The following is a 20,758-nucleotide window of genomic DNA, read 5'->3' as shown; positions in this document are numbered from 1 at the left end:
TGCACTGGTCAACCAGTATTGTCCAATCACACAATTACAGTGTGCAGAGTGGGGAGACATGCATCATACAAGGTGCCCTGACCTGACCTACCCTGGGGGATCAGAAAAGAAACATGCCAGGTGGGGTCTGAAGGGCACCAGGAAGCAGGGAGAAACTGGTGCCCCTGGCAGGGGCAGAGGGGCAGGGAGCTCCAAGGAGCAAGGACAGCTTCAAGCAGTGAAGCAAGCACTGAGAACAGAAGATGAGGCAGGTACTGTGTGCAAAGTAGAGATCAAGTGGAGCCACTGGAAGTCTCGGATGGGATCTACATGGACAGACTTTATTCCAAAAACACTGAGAAGTCTCTCAAAGGTTTGAGTCAGAGAGGAACACAATCACACTTATTCCTTTAAAATACAATCCAGAGGGGCCTTTCCATCACCGTTCCCCCACCCCCACTTCCATGAACGACTTTTTTGCAGCCTCTACCAGGGGCATTGTCCCCGAGAACTGCAATTGTCTGCTTTCCTATCTGGAGCAACTGAAACACCTATCCATCTTTTCAGTGCAACAGAAAGAGAACAGAGAATTGCACACTGTTCTAACATTCAAGAGGCTACATTAGCTTTAATTTTTTTAACTATCTCAGCCCAACACTGTAACAAAGCTCAGTCATTTTTATACTCAAGACTGGTGGTTTTAAAACTTTAGCATATACCAGATACAGCTGGAGAGCTTGGTAAAAGGGACCACTGGGCCCCATCCCTAGAGTTTCCAAATTTGGTGGGTCTGGGGTGGGAATGGAGTCTCTACACCCCTGAAAAGCCCCAGGTGATGCTGCTGCTACTACACGTCTAGGACCACACTTAGAGAACCAACCATCCCCTCCCCAACAAAGCAGTCAGTTACTAGGAGAAACCTATGGCATTAGTGCAACAACAACAAAAAAAATTCTTTTTAACCAGCATTAATCTGGATCTGTATCTTGGAATTCAAAGCGAACCTGCAAAAACAGATTTTCTTGAGTGAGCAAATCTGCCTGGCTTTTACACCTAGAAATCGGCCTCGTGCTGGGTCCCCCTGACAAGCTTTGGCAGCCACTCGGGCACAGATTTCTCGAATACCCAAGCTTTAGAAGTGGGAAATATTGCAGAATTCACCAGTCACAGCTACAGGACTCCGGAAGAGTGACACAGGGTGGCAAATACAACTTCTGCAGCACACCAGACCTCAATCTGGTGCATGACATGCAAGAGCCCACCTCCACAGCCCAGGCTAACCAGTGATGATCTCAGGGCTCCCACCTGCAGTGGGTCAAAGACAACAGCCCAAGCCTCTCCTTAGACTGTGTGTGCTCCTGCACAAAGTCCTGTGAAATGCCAGGCACTGTGAGTAGTCAGATACCATTCACCAATTTTCTAAATTGCTAATCAGATAATTGCTGCAATCATTAATTCTGCAGCCATTCTACATTTGAATACACAAAATAAAAAATAATTAGACCAAAACAATCACATTGGTCTAAAAGCACACTAATGGACAAAATTAGTTTATTCAAATTTGTTGCAACATTTATCAAAAACACTTGGCTGGTCAATCTGCTTAATGAGTATTGACTTTTCCCTTAATTTTTCTTGGGTGACATTCACTTAGAGCAATACATTAAGCCTGCTACCCTTTGCAAAGGATTCTTAAAGACCAGCTCCATTTTGAAATTTCTTCTTCTCAATCTCTTCATAGAAAACCAGAAGGAAATGTCTGAAAATGATCTTGTTCTATTTTCCAGAATTTTTTAAAAAAAAGTTTCTACTATGCCCATTGAGTAAGTTTTACTTCTTTAGAATAATGGTTGTTCCTTAATACAGGAGGAAAAGGGGGCCAATTCTAAATTGTCACCTTTTAGCATGTAATTTAAATCAATGGCCAATTGGAGGAAACTCAAGTTGGAGAAAGGAAATTTCGTATTTTTGGAAATCTAAATTAATATTATGTCAAATCCTGGCAGCATTTTTTTCAAATGACTATAATTAGAGATATGCAAATTCTGCACTGGGGGGAAAAAAGCTGAAAGAGAAAAATGCAACTAATTAAGTAATGATTTTATCTTTATTAGATGGTATTAAAAGTGCAAATGTGGTTTAATCCTTTTAAAACTATAAAATAGAATTGTCTCCTTTAGAACTCAAGGAATATCAACCCAAACAAATAATGGCAAAAGTGGGGTGGCTTTTTACACCTTTTCCTCAGAAACAACAGCCCAGAGATGACTTACTGGTCCTCAGATAATTTCAACCATTACATTTGTAACACTAAGTTTAGAATATGGCTTAGGTAGCCCATAAAGTGGCCAGTTTTCAGATAGTTAGAAGCACTAACTTTTCTATCACACATTCTTATATTTTGAAAGAAAATTACTTTTAAATAAGGCAGCTATTATTAGTGATTTAATGTTTTAAGACTTTGCTATTTTGCTAGCAGACCCAAAGGTTACCAATTTTATGTTAAAAAGCCCATAGATATTCTGGCAAGACGGTGGTGGGAGTGTAATTCATCGAATCTCCCCAATTCATCCTAACCATAAAAACAGACAAATAGAGCAGAACCAAAAACCCATGGATAGCATCTACAACAAACCCAGGTGATACGGTATCCCCGTGAACCGTGTGTGTGAAGGAAGTGGGCACAGACTACCAGGAGCTTGAAGAACGGCCACTAGGTACTCACTGGAAAGCTCCAAGTCCCCATTCTGGAACACCCACAGAAGCTGGCAGAGTACTCTGCAGGTTCCAACTTCCCTAGTGTAGAGGGATTGTGTCCCATGTACTTCTACCGTGCTGGAATGCTCTGGAGGTGGGGGAGGTCTAATCCTTATGAACTAACAAAGTCAAAGCTCCACACTGAGGAGAAACTAAGGATGAATCCAAGGTGAGTAAATTGGGGCAAAGGAAAGATTCAGTCAGGTAAGAGCTGGGGACACAGACCAAAAAGTTAAGATCTTAGAAGTAGAAAAGTCAAGTCCATTTTTTTTTAGTTTTTTATTATTAATTTTTTTTACTTTACAATATTATATTGGTTTGCCATACATCAAACCAGAATTGAAAGAGACACGTGTACCCCAATGTTCATTGCAGCATTGTTTATAAAAAGTCCATTTTTTTAAACCACTTCGTGAAAACAATGTAAGTGGGTTCTTTACAACTGTGAAGCTAGAAGAGCTATAATGGTTCTACGAAGAGTACCAGAAAACTAAAACTAATAGTGAACAACAGAAAGAATCACAATTGAATCCAAATGTTTTATTTTAAAAAAGCGTAAGGAACAGAATCACATCCTTAGTATAGACAATACAATCAAGCCAGAAAGACACATATGAAAACTATTATACTTCAAAAATGAGCTAAAAGAAATAAAAAAGTTTTAAAGAATAGACTAAATCCGAATTTTAAAGTCATAAACGAGCTGACTGATTGAATATATATATATATATATAAAATGGAATCACTTTGTTGTATACCAGAAATTGACACAACATTGTAAATCAACCATACTTCAATTAAATAAAAAAGAAAGAAAATGAGCTGACTGGAGAAAAGATTTGAAAAATGGAGATAAAAAACTAAGAAAAATGAAAGAAAAAAATCATTTCAGAAATAAAGGGTAAATAAAAAGAACACAAGAGCAAATAAAATTAATAATGCCTCAAAAGAAGTAAAGGAGGAAAATGTTTTAATTCTATCAAATTATGAAGATATCAAAAGGATTTGAGAGAAAAAGGTCAAAATAAAAGATGGGCAAAGAAGATCTAACATGCACACAATGGGAGCTCTAAACGCCAAGAAGAAAAATAGAACCAAGAGCAAAAGCTGCACTGTAAGTAAATTTAAATTTATAGTTGAGCCCAGGTTCCCTGCATTGTCAGTGGATTCTATAGCATCTGAGCTACCAGGGAAGTAGCACATTATTGTCCTTGGGGGGAAAAAGAAATCAACCCAGAGGATCTAACAGTACAGAACTACTAGACTTCAAAGAATAAAGGTAAAAAATAGTCCTTTGGGTATCTAGACAAACATACAAGCTAAATATGAAGGAAAGAAAATCAGATTGCCAGCAGACTTTGACAACACTTTATGGCAAAAGACAATATAGTAAAATATTAAAGATCCTTGAGCAAAGGAAAGATGAGCCAAGGATTTATATCAAACAACCTGACTTTTAAGTATAAAAAGCAAAGGCTACAGACAAGCTCCTGTGAACATAATTCAGGAACTACTTCCCATGAGTGCTTTCTGAGGTACTTTAGAGAATGAGCTACAGAAAACCAAAATGTCAGGAAAGACAAGACATAAGCCGTGGTGGCAAGCATTAAATATACATTTACTTGCAGAACTAAGATTAAATGATGATTTAAAAAGGAAATAGCAGAATATGTGACTGCTATATATTGTGATAAAGTAATTTTGGTGTCGTTTCAGAAAAGTTAGGGGACAGAGGAGTATCTGCAAAGCAGAATATGCTTGCTGACTGCCTCATAGATAGTAACTGGGAGTACAAGAGTATCTCTTCAAATCCCAAGCTAGGAGAGAAGAGGGAAAGGACAGACTAGTAACTAATTTAAATGTTGCTCACAGAAGGCAACCAGTAGGAAATTGGGCCCAGAAAGAGTGAACCAAGAGTATTATATAAAGGTATCAGTGTAAAGGCAACCATTAGAACAAAAGCCAAAAACTTTGCAAGTACTCAACAGTATATCCAAAACAGGGAAAGAAAATAAAATTATAGAGGAACACACCATCTATTGACGTTATCTTGTTAAAAAAGAAATCAAACCCGAGTATAATCATACCTCTATGTGACAAGTCTTACAGGAAGTTCAGGGAACAGAACATGTCACACAGCACCACAGGAATGCAGGCAGCAGCATCTGGACTGTGGAAAACTGCACGGGACAAACCCTCAGTTTCTTCAACACACACTGGGGAATACAGCCGACAAACTAGAAATGACTTAAAGGCCGTATCAACCAACTGACAATGTGGCTCTTGTGCAGAGTCTAGCAAAAATTCTTATGTTCACATATGTTTTCATATTTATTTTCAATAAGGGAAATGTAAATCCTGGATACTCAATGACATTGTGGAACTTTACTGATTTTTGAAGGCTGGGACACTGGCATCGTTATGTTCAGAGAAGGGAATCCTTCTATTTTAGAACTACATACTGGAAACATTCACAAATGAATTTCTACAATGCTTGAGATATGCTTCAAAATAATGGGAGGAAAAGGTGGGATGGATTCCCTGGCAGTCCAGTGGTTACGACACAGGCTTTCAGTGCCATGGACCAGGGTTCGATTCCTAGTCAGGGAACTAAAGATCCCACAAGACACACAGTGCAGCCAAAAAAGAAAAACAAAATGGGAGGACGAAGTAAAGAAGAAAGACTGGTGCTGATCCAACTGCTGAAGCTGGATGATGGGTATATGAGGGTTCGTTACACTTGTCTCCATGTGTGAGATGGCCCCATAATTATTATATATATGCCTGTGTACATGCTATGTCAATTCAGTCATGTCTGACTCTCTGTGACCCTACGGACTGTAGCTAACCAGGCTCCTCTGTCCAAAGAATTCCGCAGGCAAAAGTTCTACAGTGGGTTGCCATGCCCTCCAGGGGATCTTCCCCAGCCAGCGATAGAACCCACATCGCTTAACATTTCCTATATTGGCAGGTGGGCTCTTTACCACTAGCACCACCTGTGAAGCCCCACTATATATATACATATATATATATATATATATACACACACACACACACACACACACATACATACACACATATACACACACACTCACATTTCTGTGTATTTTAAAGGTATATATTTATATAGTCTTTAAAGTTATTGTGAGATCCAATTCCTTCATCTTGAAATAAAATGGCTGCTAATAAGTTTTCAAATAACCCAGGAAATAGCTGAGAAGTCACAGGCCCCTCTCTTGTTTTCTTCAACCCTTCCCTAATCAACCGAGAGCAAACTTAATAAGTCTATTACATTTAGGCCCTGATGTTCTCACCCAAAACAACAGGTACTAATGAAAGACAATGACACTGGATTTTATTTCTACTCTCAGCTTAGAAACACTAGTCTTCCGTCTAGACTGCTGCTGCTGCTAAGTCGCTTCAGTCGTGTCCGACTCTGTGCGACCCCATAGACGGCAGCCCACCAGGCTCCCCGTCCCTGGGATTCTCCAGGCAAGAACACTGGAGTGGGTTGCCATTTCCTTCTCCAATGCATGAAAGCGAAAAGTGAAAGTGAAGTCACTCAGTTGTATCCGACTCTTAGCGACCTCATGGACTGCAGCCCACCAGGCTCCTCTGTGCATGGGATTCTCCAGGCGAGAGTACTGGAGTGGGGTGCCATCGCCTTCTCCGTCCGTCTAGACTAAGTGCTTTAAAGCAACTGATTTCATAATTACTTAAGCACCCGCACTTGTATACCTAAGGCTGTGAGTTTCATCAGAATTGTTAACTGACACTGTCCCAAGTACCTGAGTACCCGCCTGAATGCCGTCATTAAGTAACCACAGCTGTAGTCAGTGGGGAATGCCCTCTCTTCCACACACAGCTCCTGAGGGTACCACTCGCTGTCCCCAGTCTTGAGGACTACCGCCACCAAAGGCAGCACGAGTCCTACTCCGCGCCCCCAAGAGCGGAGAGAGGAGGAGCTTTCCTGTCCTGTGTACCCAGAATATCCATTCTCACTGGGGGGAGTCCTTGATTTGAAACTGGAGGGCTTATCACTTCATGGACCTCTGAAAGTTCATCCTAAGGCTAAAATGCAAAGAAGTCATCCTGTCCTCTCATCCACGCTACTGCAGTTAACAGCAGAGTGGAAACAGCATGCCCAGCATGACAAGACAGTGGCTGAACTGTGTTTTAGCTTCACCACGACCTGCGTGCTTTGTCAGACTCGAAGCGCTAAATATAGGTATCATTAAAAACTGAAGATGGTCAATTTAGACAAGAAAAAGATGAAAGAATGTGAAAAGGAGGTACAGAGCCTCCGTCCTTGGAGACAGACTGGTGAGCATTCAGCCTGCATCCCTGAAGCATCTCTCTCAGCTGTGAAAAACCATTCTGGTCCATTCGGAGGAAAAAATGGTTCCAAACCTACAGACGGATGACGGACTTTTGGCACATTCAAGTCTCCGCAAACTCCTGAGAAGTGAAGACATTCCCTGGCGTTGTGGACACTTCTGTCACCCACTCTGCTACCCGGTTCATCAGTACAGTCTCATACCTGCTAGAGAGGCTGAAGCTACAAAGACTAGAGCCATGACAAGCTGGGCGACTCGTAGGTGCTCAGCCCTTTGAGGGCACCACAGAGGCAGACAGGGCTCAGGAGACAAACATCTCACAAAGCTCTTCCTGAGTTGAGGCAACCCGTTTCCCTCCCCACTCCCATCTCTCTCCATTTTGCCTCCTCTGGCCCCTCCTTCCCTGTGACCAACCCTCTGAGAAATCTTGCCTTTCTTTACTTCCTTCTTTAATTGACCCTAATGCAAAACTGAAATAAATCTAAATAAAGCTGCTTTCTCGAGGAGAGCCCCTAGACTTTTTCTTTCTTCTGGGCTCTTTGTAAACCTGGGCTCATGAAAGGAAAAGAATTTGTTACAACATAAGCCCCAAAAGGACAAGGATCTTTGCTTGTTCATGGCTATGTCCTTCCACCACATCAATAATTATTTGTGAACAAATCTACAAATTCCTGGTACATGTAGGGTCCATTGAAAAGATACTGAAGGGACGAAGAGAATGAAGCTGTAAACCTTAAGCACTATAGCTTTATGCCCAGAGGTGCTGTTCCAAGATTCCCACATGGAGAGAGAAGCCACCTGCACCTGCCTGGATTGTGTTCACCTGCCTGGAGTGTGCTCACCTGCGTGGAGTGTGCTCACCTGCCAATGGCAGGCTGCTCACTACTGTAGCACTTTCAGCATCCTGGCCAGCCTCTCCTTAGAAGGCACTCATTCTGAAACTAAAGGGATCATTTAAAATAATATCCCTTGAAAATGCTGGAATGGAAATTAGGCTACACATTCATATCTCCTTAAAAAATTCATAAACCCTTCTACATATGCTAGTTTATTTTAAAAGACTGGAAAGAAGAGTTCTTTTTCATGAAAGTGAGCTAGAAACTTGCCTACAATTTCCCTGTAGTAAATACACTAACTATACTAAAATAACAAGAAAAACACTTAAACACCCCAATTAACTGTTTTCAAGTGGCGATTCTAATGACGTATTTTTAGAGAAAGGATCCTAGTTTAATTTAACTAATGACGAAAAGCCTAAAGCCTGTGTGGTTTTACCAGGCTGTTTCTTGAGATGAAAATCTTCCATCAGTCATTAAAAAAGAAATCTACATTGTGAAGAACATGATGGAAACACATTTTTAACATTTTACAAACTATAAAACACACTTTAAAAGGAGCCATAGTCTTTCCAAGTAGAATAATTCTCAATTTTTTAAACCATTTAGTCTTGTTTTCTTTAAAACATATCCTAGCCAAGTAGAAAAACAGCCAAAGGCCACACAAAACCACTAATATTTTCCCCAAAAGTCAAATCTACATTAGATCCGTATCTATAAATACTTCCCTTCCAATAAAAAAGAGACACCAAACAATTAGCAAACCTGGTAACGCCTCCTTTGTTTAAACCCTGCAAAGCAATTCCTCTGCTAAATCTGCATAGGCCACTATATCTAACTTACTGGCAGCCCTGACTGTTTTCAAGAATTTTAAAACGTCCTTTGAAATTATCTGAGTCACCTGGGGTAAAACCAAATTTTTTTTAAGAGATACAAAGGAAAAAGTAAGGACTTCTCCTCTTTTCATTTACCCTATTATTTTTTAATCTATTAGGTCAAGTACAAGGCATTCCCTGGAAAATACCATCATTCACATCTTTATCTCAAATAATAGATTTCCACCTCTCACAAACAGCTACCTCTTCCCCGAGGATCACTGCTTTGGAAAGGGCAGTAACCAGCACCTCTCATTACCTTTTAATTACCTTCTAATGCAGGGCTAGGGAATCCAGAGCAGATCAGAATTCTTTTCAAGGCTTGAGGGTTTTACTTGCTGCTGGGTTTTTTTGTTTGTTAAATAAATGAATTTATGCATATTTATGCATAAATTTATGTTACACACTTGAGTTACCATTATAATAAATATTTAAAATTTGTTAATAAGCTAAGACTCAAAGATTATCTCTTGCTACTATCAGATGTCGAGCATACAAAATCTGTGACCTTGGCTGGGGGCGGGGGTGGGTAGGTAGGAAGGTAGGGGAGGTAATCAGCCCTGGACTTAAAAGCAACTCCAAGTACATATCCGTGGACCTACTCTGGATGGGCACCATGCATACCGTGTGTGTATATGTGTGTACGTACACACGCGCACGCACGTGCCCTGCGCATAGTGTATATGTGTGTGTTCATTGCTCAGTCGTCTCGGACTCTTTGGGACTCCAGGCTCCTTTGTCCAGGGGATTCTCCAGGCAAGAATACTGGAGCAAGTTGCCATTTCCTCCTCCAGGGGATCTTCCCAACCCAGGGATTGAACCCAAGTCTCTACAGTCTCCTGAACTGGCAGGCAGGTTCTTTACTACTAGCACCGCCTAGGAAGCCCACAATATATGTAATACCATGCAAAAGTGAGATCCACACTCTTCCTAAAATTACTTCTCTGAGTAAGCACCTACTTGACCAGATGACACTTACAAAAACCTCATCACATATGGCATTATAGGAAATACTGCAATTACTGAAGAAAAATCCAGGTGCCCTAAAACTTATCCTATCTCGTATTCTGTTAGTCTCCACAGAGACTGTTTTCTACTGGAGTCTTTCAGCTAACTGTCACTCTCTGCTTCTATTGTTCACACCCTGACCAATTGTCCCACTCTTCAAGGTTTAACTTGGCTTCCAAATCTTCCTTGCAATCAGCCATTCTACCTGAAAAGTGAAACTTATTCCTTCAGCCCAATACAATACAATATGTGTCTTACTTAGCTTCTGGACCCGAACTGTTATTTAAGTCTTATTATAAATTTTACTACATTAGCATCTACCTAGCACTTCTGTTTCCATAGATTCCCGGCTCCTTCAAGGCAGGAAATCACATCTCAGAAATCTTCATGCATGACGACATGACAGGTGTAATGATGTAATCAACCAGAGACTGCTGAATTGCAGTTCCATTTCTACCACCTTCCCCTGCTGGATGGTCAGCTAATTTAGCAACTGCCACTGAACCATGAACACCAAATGGCCAAAGGCAAGGGGCAGATGCGAAGGGAAGTGAGAATGCTGGGCCAGCCCCAGAGCAAACAGTCCATCCCTGAGTAATCAAGGGGAAAGGGCTCCTTCATCCTTACAGACCTCAGCCTGCGTGCAGCATGGCTGACTGTGTCTCAGGATCACCAGTCGGTGGGGCAATCACAGAGCACAGCCATTCTTAGGTCAGGGCTAATTACGGCTGATTATAGATTACTCTAGACCTCGAACTTCCTTGTTTTTATTCTGGCCCTCAGCTTAAGCTATGGCACTGTACAATTCATTCTGTGGTTATTTTCACCATCCCTACCTCCAATACATCAATCAATAACCCAATTTTAGGTGCAAGTTCTTTATTGGCTACCTTGAATATAACCCAAAATTGTGAAGATCCTGTTAGTCTACTCAGAATTGATGAGAAACACTCCACAGCCACGGCAGTGAAGAGAGAAAAGGGGCTAGTTATTTTATTTACCAAAGATTTCAGGTAGGCCCCTAAAAGGTCATCATGCCAACTGAGGGGCACAGGACCTAACTATTTAAAGACGAAAATTACTTACTTGGCTTTTGTCATACCTGCAGCCAAGATCCTATAACTAGTTCTGGTAACACAATAAAGTCTTTCCAACCTTTCCAACCAAAGGATTTTCCACACACACACTCAAAAACAAAAAAAAACCTGACTTCCCTTCTGGGGCAATTTAAACTAGTCTTATTTAGTCCCATTCTTCACTTATATTCTGCAAATATTTGAAGACTGTCATTCACTAAACCTCCCTTCACCTTATCTTCTTCAGGCTTAATAAATCCAATTTCTTTAAGTTGCTTTCAAAGGGCCTATTTCCCAAAGCTTTAATCAACTCTATATCCTCTTCTATACCTAAAACATCCATTTTATTCTCTGAGAAAACCAATAAACATACTTTTTAAATGGTCTAATGCAGAGAATAAATGCAGAATTATCTTCCTGTCATCAATTTCTTTTCAGGAAAATGTGCTTTTCATTACATGACTGGTACAGAACACACAATTCTTTCTAATCCCCAAATCCTACTGTAACATTACAGAGCCATGTTCTGTTGACCTTTGGAGCTTAAGTTTTGTTTTCCACTTGGACCTGACCCTAAGAAGAATTTCATTTATATCTATCGTAGTTTCTGTGAAATTGGGTTTCAAGAAAATGCAGTCTGTAAGTAACCAAAGAACAAACATAGCATCCCATGCCCTCTTTCAAAAGGTCTCATCCTCTTAGCTTTATTTCTGTTAATTCCATAGCACCCCCAGTTCTGTTACCACACCCACAGTAACTCCTGTTCCCCCTCCTCACTATCTCACCAGTGACTGGCAAATCCAAGATGCCTGTAAATTGGCCAAGTGAATGAACCAAGTCTGCCACCTTTATCTTCCTCTTATTTCTAAAGTGTTTCTCTTTCTCTCCAGAGCATGCACCCCAACACCCAAGCGCTCAGTTCTTCATCCAAAGACCATCTAATCATCTAACGAGTGTGACTGATGGACCCCTGCCCAGCTCCCCACGAACATATAACTCCTCAGTCAAAGGCTTAACTCCACTCTAACAGAGGCTCCGAAACTCTCCCTTAGATATTTGTACACCCATGTTCATAACAGCATTCTTCACAATAGCCAAAAGGGGGAAGCCAAGTGTTCATTGATGGATGAACAGATAAACTGTGGTAGACACGTCCATGTACATGCACTGCCCTCCTTAAAAAGGAAGGAAATTCCGACATGCATACCACATGGTGGTGCAGTCACCAAGTCGTGTCTGACTCTGCAACCCCATGGACTGTAGCCCACCAGGCCCCTCTGTCCATGGAATTCTCCAGGCAAGAATACTGGAGTGGGTTGCCATTTCCTTCTGCAGGGGATCTTCCCAACCCAGGAATCGAACTAGACAAATTCTTTACTGACTGAGCTATGAGGGAAGCCCTGAACCTTGAAGACAGTATGCTAAATGAAATAAGCCAGTCACAAAGACAAGTACTGAATGATTTCTCTTATGTGAGGTCCACAGAGCGTCACAATCATACAGACAGAAAGTAGAATGATGGTTGCCAGGGGCTGACGGACTGTTTCATGGGTTGAGAGTGCTAGGTTTTTGTAAGATGGAAGTGTTCTATCTTAAATAACAATGTGAAGATAATACCACTGAGCTGTACACCAAAAAATGTTTACGATGGTAAACTTTACGTGTATTTTACTAAAACTTACACACACACACACTCCTTAGTTTCAGCTGCCCACAGCAAGGGGGTGCCCAAGTTTTCGGAGCTGGCTGGGGAGTGTGCATCAGGACAATATGGTGGAGCAAACAGCCCTGGACTAGTGAGCAAAGTTGGAGGGCCACTACTGGGTCAAGTCTACCATAGCCTTGACTACAAAAGTATTTTGCAGAATCTGGACCAAACCCAAAACTAAAACGACCCTCCCCCACCAATGATCCTTGAGGCTAACCAAAGTCCACCTTTCCAGCCTCTTCCCTCCAATTCCTTCCTAGTCCTAACACGAATTAAATCTTCAAATAAAATCTTAATCTCTTGCTCCCTCTTCCAGGAGTTTTTTTTCCCAATACAAGCCTCAACTACAGACACTCTGCCCTCCTTTAAAGTGTAGAACTTAATGTCAAATATTATCTCCCATATGGACACTTTTACTGATCCCTGATCTCTATCACATGCCCACCAAGATGTAAACTCCTCTCCTTTGAAATATTGCCTGGGTACTCTGCACTTATGACACCGAATTCTACTTTGAATTGATGGTTCTGCTCTCACTTTATTCCTCCACAGCTCAGGAGTCCACACGTACAGTACCTGCAAGGACCAAAGCATAGGGATTGATCATCCTTTGCTAAACTGAATCTGAAACGTTGACTGAGCAAAGCTCTATACAAGTGCTGGAGAACAGGCGAGAGTTTAAACTAGTATTGACTGAGCACTGCTGTGCGTCCAGTAGTGGGGGCAACGGACAAGCCCAGCTTGGTCCTTCAGCAGCTAGAGAAGAACCTCTTACAGTCACGGAGCAGCCTCTCCCTCTCAAGGCTTTCAATGCCACTTTGCAAGGCATAGGGTTCAGGGACCCTCTGTGAGCTACATTTACCTATTCACATTGAGAAAATGGCCATCTACAGAACTTTCCCCCCCTAAACTTTTATCCAGAAAGCTGAACCCCCTTTTATAGAAAGCAGCTATGAATAAGGTTAAACAGAACCAGGGAGAGAACTATGCACAACGCTAACTGAATCTTTAAAAAAAAAAAACAGACAGACATTAAATGGATAAGCTTCAGGACTTCCCTGGTGGTCCAGTGGTGAAGACTCCATGCTTTCACTGCAGCGGGTACAGGTTCCATCTATGGTCAGGGAACTAAGATCCCACATACCTCTCCATGAGGTCAAAAAATATATATAAAAGTAAAAAAATAACAATAAATGGATAAACTTCATCTTGATCTGGGCTTCCCTGGTGGCTCAGATGGTAAAGAATTTGCCTGCAATGTAGGAGACTCGGGTTCGATCCCTGGGTCTGGAAGATTCCTTGGAGAAAGGAATGGCAACCCACTCCAGTATTCCTGCCCCATTCCAGTATTTCTGGAGAATTCCATGGACAGAGGAGCCTGGTGGGCTACAGACCACGGGGTCGCAAAGAGTTGGACCTGACTTGATTAATAACTTGTCTTGATTAATACTAAGACAAACCCCTCTATATAACCTGGTTTTAAACCATTTCTTAGCTCTTAGGAAAGCTAAGAGACAAAGCTGAAAAAGAAACATTAAAATCAGCCTGATGGTGGAGTTCCCATGCTTTCCCTGTAAGGGACGCTATGCAAATGTGTTTTGTGCATAATCTAATTTTCTCCTTTTAGTAGCCCTATGCCATCATTCCCATTTTCCAGGTGAGGAAATGACGCTTGAGCGAGGTGAAGGGTCTCATCCCAGGCCACAGAGCTGGCAAGAGGTAGAACTGAATAAAAACCCAGCTTGTCAATTTCAGAGCCCAAGCTCTTAACTCCACATACGCTGAATAGCAATTTCACATAAACTTTAAAGTTTGAAAAAGCCTTAAAAACATAGCTGTCAGAAAGGTATGCAGCCAAAGATACCTAGCAAAATCATTTCATAACTAAAAGGTAAGCACTAAGGCTAAAGCATAAGATGAATGGAAAAAATTAGGAGGGATAAATATTTTCACTGGAGAAATCTGGGTTTTTTTTCCTCCTGAGGAAAAAATAGTCCAAGATCTGTTCAATCTCTAAGACTAGTGATTCCCAACTGTTATGTCAAAAGCTATATAAAATTCAAGACAAAAATTAAAGTTCATTTCATTTTAAAAGTTGTCAAAATCTGTTGGTATCTACATGCAAGGATTATAAAGAGAAATAGTCAAATTCTACACACTTATGAAGTTTCTTCATTTGTTAGGTGGCTATCCAATCCCAGATCCTGCACCAAGTATTTTCACAAGAATTTGTTTCTAATCTTTAAAGTAATCATATTAGAGAAGGCATTAATCCCATTTTAGGGATATCAATAATTTCTAATTTATGGATAATACTTATGTATTAAACTTGACATGTATTGAGTTTGTACCATGAGTGTGCCAGGCAGCACCATGCTAAAAACTTTATATGTAGCCACATTCGTACTGACACAGAGAGGTTAAATAATTTTCCCAACGTCACACAGCTAAAACTAGGATGAAAGAAGGAAACTCAGCAAGAGGAAGCAATTCGTTCAAAGGTCACAAAGCTGTCAGTCATGGAGTCAGCAGACTAAGACAAGGCTGTCTTCATTCCTTAGGCCTGTGCTCCTTCCACCAGGTACCTGCAATATCCCACCTGTGCTCACCAGAGCCCAAGGCTAAATACCCAAAAGCCTGACTGGCAGTAGAGAGGGATTGTCTAGAGCAACAGGAAGAGCTGAGGTCCCATGTAAAAAGCAATTTTCAATTCAAGAGAATTGAGAAATCTAGATTTTGATACAAATTCTCCATATTTTAAATACTTCCCCAGTGTTTTCTATAAAAAGCATTATGTGAGCCAAATAAAACACATCCAAGTAAGGGCTATCAGTTTACAATTAAGTGTCTGAAGTCAAAAGATGGGCTGTCTCAGGTCCAAAATGTCAGAAACCAGAGTTGCTAAGCCAGGCTTATTCACAAGTCCTCTCTACTTTCAACAATGATTTACACTGAATTCCCTCTATTATTCAAACTTTTACCTCTTCACTCTGGATTTGCAGCCATGAAAATATCTATTCAAGTTACAGAGACCACGTGTGAAATTTTGCATGCCTAAGGTTTCTTCAAATGTCTTTCAGTGCCTGCTTTTAAAAAGACACCGAACACAAACACAGCAACATTTAGCACTTCCCCAGCCTATCGGCTGTTAAACTAAATTCATTCTGGAAAACACCGCTGCAGCCTTGACCACTGCCTTGAGGGGTTCCCGCACTGCAGTCCAGCTTCAAGAATTCCGCTCAGGACACTACGGCTCATTTCCTGGTATCCTTTAATCAGCTGGGGAGACTTGAGGAAATGAGTCAAAATCCTAAGGGCAACTTTTAGCGGCCGTCAACAACAGCAGCAAAATCCATCACCACCACAACATCTGTACATAAACATGCTCCAAGGGAAGCCCACAGAATAACTTGGCACACCATTTGTTCGGGGGAGAGAAAGGTTCTGAGTGGTGAACTGCATTATAGCTCATGGTGCTCATCTAGGGTAAACGGCCAATGGTGTTATCCATCACTGGGGGATTTCTCTCACAAGTTCACCACAAGTATACAATGCAAAGACCACTTTTTATTTTTTTTATAGTGGGGATGGAAAAAAACTTCAACTAACTTGCATCATCATTTTAGAGACAGCGCATCTTCATTTTGGAGGGATTCTAACTGGAAGAGGACAGTTCACACCTAAAGCCCTCATGCTGTGCTAAGTCCCTTCAGCCATGTCCAACTCTTCTCGACCCCATGGACTGTAGCCCACCAGGCTACTCTGTTCATGAGACTCTCCAGGCAAGAATACTGGAGTGGGTGCCCTCATACCCAGCGTCAAAAGGGGAGCTATCGTACACAGGTATCATACATAGCCCTGGGGAGCTATCACTGAGTGACTCCCTCTTCGATGCAACTTCCCTCAAATTAAGAACTCTAATTCAGACACCCTGTGACAGGCAATTCAAGGTCTTTTTTCACCAACATTGGGAAGGTAATAATCTTGACGAGCCTATATTCCCAGAACCTCCAACAATGCCTAGCATATGATATATAATAGTTTCAAATAAATCTCACTTTATAACTGACTGAGAAATCATGTGAATGGATATACACCTGGGCAGATGGGGCCAATCTCAGGCTTCACCACTGATTATTGTGGGAACTGGCTTATTCTCAGCCAGTTTCTCCAGATTTGGTAGGGATGGTAACAGGACTACCTCCAAGACTTATCAAGAGGACTGGAAATTTCAGGCAATGGAACCCAACACAGGATCTGGCACTAATGCGAAATTTAAGGCACACTAGAAAAACATGTTGCAATAACACAGCATGAGTGACTTATAAAGTCTTGAGGAAAAAAAATGTGTGGATGGGTGGGAGAGACCAGAAAGGGCATAAATGAAGTATCTGGGTTTCCTGTATAAAAGCGTCATGTTATTTCCAGCAGGATAATAATCCAGAATGTTCTGTGTCCAGCTGCTGAGGATGACTCTAGCCTCACACCTGCAGGAACGAGGGCAGGGTATGATTCACTATTCCTTGCAGGTTCATCCTGCTGGGTACAGGAGTTGTAAACACTGCAGTGGAGGGGGGTGGGGGGCGGAAATGGAGGATCCTGCAGAGTGGGCATCTCCTAGCCCTCAAAGAGAAACTACAGGCAAGCATGTGAGAGAACACACACCTTGCTGCTTTAACCAGAGGCAGACGAGTGGGGTACTACCAAGGAGTCTCTGTGACCAGGAGAGGCAGTGGAATTTCAAGAAGGCAGGAAGGATTCAGGGTAAGAGTTCAGAAGTAGACAGTCTATGCTCAGGACACTGAAAGAGGAGACTTTGGGACCCAAAGAATCCTTCATGGTGCAGACCCCTCACTACCCCGTGGAGGACGCTGTGCTCCCCTGAATTTAAGGGACTGGCACAATGGCACGCAGCCAATAAAAGCTGAGAAAAGAACCAGAAAGGCAGCACGAGCCTTTGTCACTATCCCACACTGCCCCCCGCAAGCCAGACCTTAAAATCCCCTCTGCCAAAAAAATTCTCTAGGATGGAGCAGGCTAATTCTGAGGAAGAAGGAAGCTATTCATTTAATTTTCCAAAAAATGGGAAACAGTCTGTGTGGTGGTTCTCGTGCCCCCATCAGGTCCAGTGCACATGTCTTAAATGAAATTAATTAAAATGTCAAGGCACCAAGATGTAAGGGACCAAACATCTCATTTGAAGCTTAGGCGGTCAAATCAGCCACCGGAACCCGGCCACTCGTCATGATCCTTCCTACCTCTCTTCCCCCACAGGAAAGCCCTCACAATGCCTTAAGATTTTATGGGAAAACTGACCAGCAGTCAGAAAACTGACGAGGCAGTTCCACAATAGTTCATAGCGATGCTTCCTCTGGAGCCCTTGAATTCCAGTTCAGACTCACTTTCTATCCTAACATCATCAAGTTAGCCTTAAGGGTTTAGAAAAAAAAAAAAAAAACGACGTGGGAAATAGCAGAGCTTCAGGGGGTTAGCTGGGCGATTTGCACTCGCTTGCGCACCAGAGACACCCAGAAAAAGAGAGAGGGGGCAGGAATGTGATTGAGGGTTTCCAGGAGTCTACAAATCCTCCTACTCCACCTGAAGACCCAAGTTCCCGCGCAGATATAACCGATTTTCACAACAGCTTTAAGATTTAAGTAAGATTTGCTGAAAGTTCCACTCCATCTCCCACCCCCCACCTCGGGCAGCCGTTAAGTAAATCACGCGAGAGGCTGTGTTGCGATTCTCAATATTCCCAAAGAAAACAGGGACCTGCGATTAGAGGTCGCACACACCGAAGGTGCTGGAAGAGCCCAGTCAACCTGGCCGGGCACTCTGGCCGGGCGTGGGCGGCGGCTGGGGTCGGGGACCGCAATGTTTATGCGCGCCATCCCTGTCTCCCGCGGGAGCAGGCAGCAAACGCAGCCACCAGCCGCTCCGAGGCGCGTTGCAGGAAAGAAACGGCACGCGGCAGAAAGGGGCGAGCCTCGGGCACGGGATGTACAAAAGCAAAGTCTGCAACCTAGCGGCTGCTTTCCACACCCCTGCCCAAGTTGTCTCCGGAGCCGCACCTCCAGGTTCGCGGGCACAGAGCCGCACGCTCCCCCCTGCTAAAAGCATAACTGGGGAACCCGAGGACGCCGCAGCCTTCGACTCCGGTCCAGAGTGGCGCCTGGAGCAGAGGAGGCAGCGGGTGCGTCCCCAGCTCTGGGGCACAAAGAGCGCCGCGGTTTGGAAAGCAGCCGCTGCAGAGCAAAGAAAAGGCTCTCCTACAACTTCGCCCTCGACGCGGCTGAGAACCTGCGGGCCGGTTCTCACGCACAACTTTTAACAAAAGGATGCAACCGCCGCGCCTCAGCCGGCGGAGATAACGCGCTGCGTGAGAACTCCCTCGCCGCCCGCCTCTGACCCCGCTCAGCTCGCCCTCCTCACAAAAGCAGCCCTAAACTCACACACAACCCGCTGCCCTCAGCCTAAGCCCCTCGCCGCCCGCCTTCCTGAAAGACTCGCAGCTCAGCGCCCCCACCACCGGCTGAGGAGGGCTCCCGGCGCAGGTGAGCAGGGCAGGGCGCAGTAGAGTCCCGGGGCCGCCCCGAATCTTCCCGAGGCTGAAACGCACCGGCAGCCGGCTCTCCCCAGCCACCCCAACGTATTCGGACCCTAACGGGCACAGGCTGCGCCGGGGGGGGGAGCGGGGAGGCGCGGTCCGAGTACCCGCAGCGTCCTCCCACCTGTCTGGACGAGGAGCAGGAGCAGCAGAACGAAGAGGAAGTCCCAGGCGCCGCGAGCGCCTCTCATCGCGGTGGCTGCGCTGGGACCGGAGCTCTGTTCCACGTTCCGGCTCTCGCCCGAGTGCCGGGAGCGCGGCAAAGCCGAGCCCCCAGAGCCGCGAGCGCCAAGCCGCGGCCGCTCCTCCCAGCGCCCTCCCCCTGCGCGGCGGCCACGCCCCTTCTGCGCGCCCCTCCTCGCCTTGGTCTGGGTCTAGCTCCCTGGCGGCGGTGTCTGACCCCTGTTCTTTCGAGGTGCTGATCCCGGGGGACTGAGCCCGCGGGGAGTGGTTGGGCACGTCGGCCCTCGCCCCGCGCTCACGACCCCAGAGCCCATACATCTCTCCACCTCTCCTCCCCGGTGATGTTCCCGGACGAGAGTGGTGTTGCCCGCCGCGCGCTTTGTGAAGCTGGGCACCACGCGCACATCAGGGGATCGGCCCGCCACCTGGCAGATGCTCCCCAGACAATAAAGGTCCGCCACCGCCCCTCAAGCAAGCTCCCGAGGGAGGAGGCTGGACGCCGCTGGTGGTGGAGGGGTGCGGGGAACAGGAATTTGGGGGGAGCGGAATTGGGCCCCGACATTCTTCTGTATTCCTGTTGTTCTAGGAGGACCAAACGTGGCTCCAGGAGCTGCGGTAGAAGGCTGAGCCCAGGCGTAGGTAATTTTTAATGCTCAGTTTCTGCACCTGCTCCTCAATCTGTAAGGGCACAGTTGGTTTCTATTGGTCGGCTTGGCCTCTGCCGAGACCTTTCTGGAGACTGGGGCTTTGGGGGTAGGGAGGGGCCTTGTGAAGTTTACTCTGCGAGCTCGAGTTTTCAAACCCTTTTGCGCCAAAGTTCTTGTACTTTTAAGCCCTCTGAGCGTCTATTTTTTTTTCCCCTTGTACTCTTTCTGTGCCTCTCTATCAGAAGGTAGTTACAAGGGTGGGGATTCTTGTGTTCCTCTTAGCTGCCCTAGCCTGTACCAAGAGCAGAACAATAGTAAAATGATCCTCTTAAGCCAAGGTTTTCACGGCCTAGGAAGTGCTTTACCCAAGGAAACAACAGTATCTGTGTAGAGTTTTATAGTTCCTCCTTATGCTGAATGTTATTTCATGCTCACAATAACAGCTTTGTGAAGTAGGTAGATTTATTATTTCAGTTCTAAAAGTGGCCCAAAATCACACAGTTAAAAGAGGGGAGACCCAGCCATTATAAGATTGACTCCAGGTATGATGAGTCTTCCCTCTGCATTCTAATAAATCAGTAAGACACCTCTCCATTCTCTTCAGAATGGAAAATAAATGGAAAGTGCCCATAAGAAAGAGCTGTGGAATAATTTAGATGCATTTAGACTCTTCTCTAAAGTAGCAGCCAAAATTTATCATTAACCAGTTCTCCTCCTCCCCTTATTTCATACTGAAAGCTCCCTT

The 20,758-nt window shown here is 43.9% G+C and overlaps 1 protein-coding gene across 2 annotated transcripts in view; it reads right to left on the bottom strand.

Annotated features, from left to right (window-relative positions):
* The window catches only part of KIT (KIT proto-oncogene, receptor tyrosine kinase), an 87,436-nt gene extending 67,948 nt beyond the window's left edge, over positions 1-19,488 (bottom strand). The window contains exon 1 of one of the 2 annotated variants that reach the window (XM_061420190.1): positions 19,308-19,488. In XM_061420190.1, coding sequence (XP_061276174.1) covers positions 19,308-19,374 — 67 coding nt within the window. In that variant the 5' untranslated portion in view covers positions 19,375-19,488. The remainder of the gene's footprint in view (positions 1-19,307) is intronic. The other variant, XM_061420189.1, reaches the window with a different exon arrangement.
* Between the last annotated feature and the right edge of the window lie 1,270 nt (positions 19,489-20,758).

Source organism: Bos javanicus, chromosome 6 (genome assembly GCF_032452875.1).
Source record: "Bos javanicus breed banteng chromosome 6, ARS-OSU_banteng_1.0, whole genome shotgun sequence".
Classification (NCBI taxonomy): domain Eukaryota; kingdom Metazoa; phylum Chordata; class Mammalia; order Artiodactyla; family Bovidae; genus Bos; species Bos javanicus.
The sequence above is the reverse complement of the archived record's forward strand: the minus strand, read 5'-3'. Positions and strand labels throughout refer to the sequence as shown.